The sequence below is a fragment of the Haplochromis burtoni genome, unplaced genomic scaffold (genome assembly GCF_018398535.1).
Source record: "Haplochromis burtoni strain Fernald_Lab_line unplaced genomic scaffold, NCSU_Asbu1 Contig_1597, whole genome shotgun sequence".
NCBI lineage: Eukaryota > Metazoa > Chordata > Actinopteri > Cichliformes > Cichlidae > Haplochromis > Haplochromis burtoni.
The window spans coordinates 1-6708 of record NW_024583958.1 but is presented as its reverse complement, the minus strand read 5'-3'; the positions used below and the strand labels follow the sequence as shown (position 1 = coordinate 6708).

The window sequence follows — 6708 nt, the reverse complement described above, 5'->3', positions numbered from 1 at the left end:
GTTAATATTTCTAATCCCAGATGAGACAGAAAGTAAATTTGCATTTCACTGCGTGGATTGCGGAAGTATGTGTTCAGACATATGTTCTTAAAAATGCGGTTAAATGATACCTGTGTGAAGAGCTTTCATTTCTTTGCATTAAAAAAAAACAACAACTAAATGTCCATTTTAATTTCCAGGTTCCACCATCCACAAGTTCAAAAGGTGAGACAGATGTCACATATGAATTACTTATAATATTCATCTTTTAAGACAGAAACACATTGATTTTGACCAAATACCTCCACTGACAGAGACAACAAACCTAACCTTTTGTGTTTTCTAATCTAATAAGGAAAAAGAAAATCAGATCTTCAGGGGCAATCCAACAAATGGCAATCCCCAACTAAAAGACAACGTGACTCAGGTTTTTACATTTGTTTCCAAAGAATGACAGTTTCACTGCACTGTATGGTAAAACTTCTATGCAGTGAATCTTTTGTTGTATTGCATGTGTCTGACTTTGCCAGAGAAACAGAAAATACTTTCTTATTGGTTTGCTGGTGTCTGGCATACAATAAAATAATATTTAAATGAAGTAATCAACCTACTGCCATGCACTGCTCCTTTAATAAGTGATATAGTCCAGTTTTTCATTATCAGTGTGTAACATTGTGCATTAAACTGGTGCCTGCTAAACACTTCTTTACTCTCACAGTGACAGAAACAAGAATATTATCTGAAGTGAAAGGCATCATGAAAGATGTCAGTGACAGTCTCCATGGCCAAGACAAGCTAAGTACTTTCCTAAAGTGAGTATCAACGTTCCCTTATTCTGTTACATAAACATCTGGGTAAAAAACATTTTAGTTTAGTAACAATCATGGTGAAAGAAAATCATATACAGATTTTATATATACACAAAGATAATTAGAACAAAAGCATTCATTCCAAACTGTTGTAGTATTAATAGGTTAAATATTGGATCGTAAAACTTTAAACACACAAGAAGAATGAACCACCAAGCCAACTAATTCCAGTGAGCATTTACATACTGTACATATGTACAGTACATATGTACATAGCTCATCTTACTGTTCGTTTAAAAGTATAATGTAATAATAATATAATAATATAATGACTTTTAAATTATTATTTAACAATCTGGGCACAGAAAGGTGTCTTCCTCATTTTGCAACACATTTCATGGTTGAATAAATTAACCCACTTGTACAACAGGAACAAAATTAATGATTTGGAAACCGACAAGAGAGAGCTTGTTGGTGTCTTTGGAAGAACTGGGGCTGGAAAGAGCTCTTTAATCAATGCCATCATTAATGAGAAGAATCTTTTGGCCACTGGAATAATCAGTGCATGCACCACAGTCATGATAAAGGTGGAGGCTAACACTTGCAGCCCAAAGTATGAGGCAGAAATTGAGTTCATTTTGAAGGAGGTGAGAATTAAATATTTTATTTAAAGCTACAGTATATGCGTTTACAAAAATACAGCAGGTATTTGCTTTACATTATCATTTATAAAACTAAAATGCAATGATTTTTGTCTTTTAGGAGTGGCATGATGAATTATGGTCACTGAAGACTCTTAAGAAAGGTGATGACTATCGGGACATGGTTAAAAAGCTGTCAGCCCTGTATGGAGAAGAATGGAAAGACAAATCCCCTGAAAACCTCTTGGAAAAAAAGTATTTCAAAAATATTCCAGAATTTTTAGAGCCCAAGAGGAAATTTTTGCATTGTGACACAGTAAGTTCAAATACTATTCTATTACTTCATTTTTTTCCATGTTTGTTGTTTCAATGAGTGGAATTTGCTTGCATTGATATAATATGATATAATTTATAGACAGCCTATTCTGTTATTAAAAAAATAACAATATAAAAGGAAAGTAGAATGTGCAGACCAAAATATTAAAACAAATCTGTTCTTGCCTTATCAAACTTCAGTGCTGCTTTTGACTGGTTTGAAAACTAGATGTGGAAAAAGGACCCAAGGCACGTGGATGTTTATTTACATTTTCCAGCTGCCTCCTGCAGCTGAGGTCCCTTGTCAGGTCCAAGCATCCTACTTAAATAGGAGAGATTGATTCGTATATAGCTCTAACTTGGCGTATGTTGCCCCAAGTTAGAGGGATCTAGCCACCAACCTTATGATTATTGGACAACCGGTTCTACCCCGTGTGCTGAAGGCACCCCAGATGCATGATTAGTTGATGGAGATTAGCTGTGTTGGTCAGCTTTCCCAGACACATTAAAATATATTCTTAGTTTTAGTCTTTAGGTTTCTGTTACCTTTCTTTCCCTGTTTTCCATGTTTTGTTACTCTTGTCTCTGTGCTCTATGTTTGCTTTGTCTTCCCTGTCAGCCATACCTCCTTGTCAAGTCTGCTTCTCCATGCCTGTCTTGTGTTTCCTGTTTTACTTTGATAGCCTCGTGTCCTGTGTTCAGTGTTTTGAGTTATGCTTCCCCTTTGTCTCGTCATGTTTGAATACTCCCAGCTGTGCTCTCCTGTTGTGTCTCAATCCCTTGTTACTCCCTTGTGTATTTAAGCCCTGTGTTTTCCTCTGCCCACTGTCGCCTTGTCCCATGTGGTTTAAATTTCTCCGTATGTCCCTATTCAATCGTTCCTGGTTCCGTGCTCCACGTTTCCTAGTGTTTCTGTTTCTGGGGCCACAGCATTTAGTTTGCGATATGGCAGCCTTGCTTCTGTCAGTCTGCCCCGAAGAAGCTGTGGCTACAACTGTAGCTGCCTCCACCAGTGTGTGAATGTGAGAGTGAATGAATAGTGGGATTGTAAAGTGCTTTGACGGTCTCGAAAAGTGATATATAAATGCAATCCATTATTATTATTATTATTAGTGAATATTGAATCCTGCTGAAATTTGAATCACACAGTAACTGTAACAGTAACTGAGAAAATAATCAAGCATTTTATGGCTGTAAAGATATTTGCACAACAGAGTAGTTAAATCTCTCAATAGGTTAATGTCAGAGATTGGTGGATAATTTTAAAAGACATAAGTTGCTGGGTTTAGGGTAGAGATGGACCGATCTGATATTACGTATCGTATCGTCCGATACTGACGTAAATTACTGGATCGGATATCGGAGAGAAATAAAAAATGTAATCCGATCCATTAAATATCAAAAAAGCACCTCACAAAACTTGCGACACGGCGTAACTCGGCTCATAACCGTAGCACGTCGGAGCAGTGTGCTCACGTGATAGAGCGGCTGTGTGTATTTGTAGCCTCGCTACCAAACCGGCATTTCATCTCCGAGGAAGTTATCCCAGAGAGAAGTAAAGCAAGTGTGTAAGTTCATCTCTGAATGTTTGTAAAGCATTCCCACGTTAAGCTTAACAACCGATATATGGAGCGACTGCCTCTTCTCTCTCCTCCCTCTCCTGCTGCTACTTCAATCATGAAACTGTTAATGATCAGCTGATCGGCTTTTCTGTCGCGAGTCCGTCTCTCTTGTTTGTTTTTGGCCCACTTTGCACCAGAAAGAGGAAACCAGCGGCTGAACAACAGCAGCACGTTTAAGCTTGATAAGCTGTTGTTAGAATTTATTTAATATTACTTTCTACACCAGGATCTTTTTCTACGTAGCTGACGCTGGTAACTGTGCAGGGGCGGATCTAGCAAAGTTTAGCCAGGGGGGCCGATAGGGCATGAACAGGGAAAAGGGGGCACAAAGACATACTTTTCTTTCTTATTCTCATTTAAAATGTCTAGCTTTTAATAAATAATTATCTGAATCTTACACCCAAAGTTTTAATCTGATGTAAAATGTATAGAAGTCCATTACTGTATATAGTAACTGTTAAGTCTAATATACCCTAGTAAGCTATACTACTTTTTCCTTTGGGAAGGTACCATCTGTGCAGTCTGCAATTCTGTTGAAGAAAGATGTTGAATCTATTTAATTATTCTTGAAAAATAATTTAATTCTGTGCATTTTTTTCCACTGCATCAAATTAAAGTTGATTAAGCATCATGAGGTGGAGGGTGGTTCCCTATTTTTTTTTGCTGGGAGTTTGCAACCCTATTAGTTAGGTTGCTTAATATTTCTGCTAAGTACTCTTTAAAATACCAGAATAGGGAGGATGGAGTAGGTTTAAGTTTATTAGATTGATCAGTATTGCTGAACTATGAAATATTTTGGGTGCAGTGTATTTTTTACATACAGGTATAACAGAATAGCTTTAGTGTTGTTGTTTATTTAAACTTGAGTATGAACTTATACAAAATGCAGCAAGATATTTAAAAAACAGTTTTATTGATTAAAAAACACTATATCGGATTCATATCGGTATCGGCAGATATCCAAATTTATGATATCGGTATCGGACATAAAAAAGTGGTATCATGCCATCTCTAGGGATTAAAGGGGTCAATACTAGCTACTGATGTCAATCCTATACTTTTTCTCCAGAAGAATGTTGATTTTTCTTAAGTAATAACTTTTTGTAATGTTAAGTAACAAGTAAGCCTTTTTACAACTTTTGAAATAAATATTACAATGTAGTTCAGAACCAAAGTGCTGGCAGCATAAAGAGAGAAAGCTACACAAAACCAAAATTTAAAAGTTGAATTTTTAGCTGCTTTTTAACGCAAATCACACGTCTCAGTGGGTGAGAGCTCCAGAGTCTAGGAGCCATTACCACAGGAACAGTTTCAACTGCTCGTGCAAATAAGTTAACAATTTGCATTGGATATCACGGGACTAAAGGTCTGTTAGCTGTAAACATAAAACACTAGGGAAGCTGCATTAACAAATGCGTCTGTGATACTGTGTGCATATATGTGCCCAAGTTTGATCATCCTTAAATCTAAACATTAAAAAAAATCTAAAATGTTTCCCAAGATAAAAATTTAGTCTACAATTTGGGTTTCTTTTTTAAATTTACTGATTTAATTGTAAATGTATTAATCTTTTTATCTTGTTTATTGCAGGCTGAAAAGCTCTCTGAAGAACTTCTTAAATATATAAAGTATGTTCCAAAGCAGGAAGATGGATATAAAGCACAGCAGTGGTTTTGGCCACTAGTAAAGTGTGTGACTGTCAGGGTGCCAAACAATAAGTTTCTCCAGCATGTCACACTTGTGGACCTTCCTGGAAATGGCGATCGCAACAAGAGCAGGAACGAAATGTGGAGACAAGTAATTTTTCACATCAACTTCTTGTTGTTTTTCTGGTGTTGTTTTAACATCTTTTGTTTTAATTATTTATAATTGACGTGCTATAATTTTTTTCAGATTGTTGGAGATTGTTCTACTGTGTGGATTGTGGCTGAAATTACTCGGGCAGCATCAGAGAATGAGGCCTGGGAGATTCTAAAAAGTGCACATGGCCTCATCGGAAATGGTGGTCAGTGTGAGCAAATTCACTTTATCTGCACCAAGTCTGATCCTTCAGACAATCGGTAAGTGAATTAAGATGTCAAAGTGCATAATTTAAAAAAAATTTAAAATCACATACTGATCAATCTTGTTGGAGAAATATTTAATAGTTGCATTCAGATATTTACTAAAAACACATAATATTCTCAACACTAACACTGTACTGGTAAAATTCTTTGTTAAGTCAGTACCCAACTCACAGCGAATAATGGTGTATTTTTAACAAACAAACAAAACAAACAACTGTTATTTGTCACCAGTGTTGGGCAAGTTACTTTGAAAAAGTAATTAATTATAGTTACTAGTTATTTTTCAAAAAGTAACTATTAGTAACTCAATATTCTAAAAGTAATTAATTACTTGAAAAGTAACTATTGCGTTACTTTAAAAAATTTAACCCTCTGGGGTCGAGGGTATATTTGGCCATTTTTGACTACTTTTGATTTACCTCTACATTTCACCTTTAAAAACTATTTACTTTGCCTTGTTTGGTATCATTCTTTTCAGCACAACCTCACGTGTCTGAATTTACAGTTATGTTTTCATTTTGACTACTGTATTAACACAATTGATCTAAAATCAGACAAAAAACATAAAATCTGAGTAGAAAAAGTTATATTTTATGCTGTAACAACCACAAACATGTTAAATGAATCATATTTCATAACTTAAATACAAAAATAAATTTTAAATCTTAAAATCCCATGCACAAGTTGTAATGGTTCGCAGTGGCTGACTGTGTGGAAAGTGTTTGGAGGACCCAGGTGCGGACACAGATATGCAGACCAAATTAACTTTAAACAAAAGGCGAGCCTTTATTTGAGGCTGGAGTACATGAACTAAACTAAACGAGAACTGACATAGGGCGTGGAACACAGACGACGCGACACAGACTGAATGAAACACAGAGACTAAATACACATAAGGGATGATCAAGGGAAGTGGTCACACATGGGAGCACAGCTGACACACATGAACCTAAAGACAGGACAGGGGAAGTGAAACTAAAGACACTGACATTGGACACAGACTTCCAAAGTAAAACAGGAAACATAACAGACGCAGACTTGACTAGGGAATACAGCAGACCCTGGAACACAGGAACCGAAAGACTAGAAAAGATAAACTATGACAAAATGAAAATTCAATAATGACACAAAACTCAAAACACTGGGTCACCGACCCAGGACCATGACACAAGTTAGCTGCAAATTTGCAGCCATTTACCTTTTTTTTTTTTTTTAAATAACCATTTAAAACTTTTTGCCCATCACTCGCGCGTTGCACCATCTCTTGTCTCTTCCC

At 36.2% G+C, this 6708-nt stretch overlaps 1 protein-coding gene across 1 annotated transcript in view; it reads left to right on the top strand.

The window, feature by feature from the left end:
* LOC102307234 (nuclear GTPase SLIP-GC) overlaps positions 1-5706 on the top strand; it is a gene marked incomplete in the record, with an annotated part of 8597 nt that extends 2891 nt beyond the window's left edge. The window contains 6 exon segments of the mRNA XM_042217102.1: positions 335-406; positions 698-791; positions 1219-1435; positions 1551-1745; positions 4957-5163; positions 5260-5706. Coding sequence (XP_042073036.1) covers positions 335-406; positions 698-791; positions 1219-1435; positions 1551-1745; positions 4957-5163; positions 5260-5430 — 956 coding nt within the window.
* Between the last annotated feature and the right edge of the window lie 1002 nt (positions 5707-6708).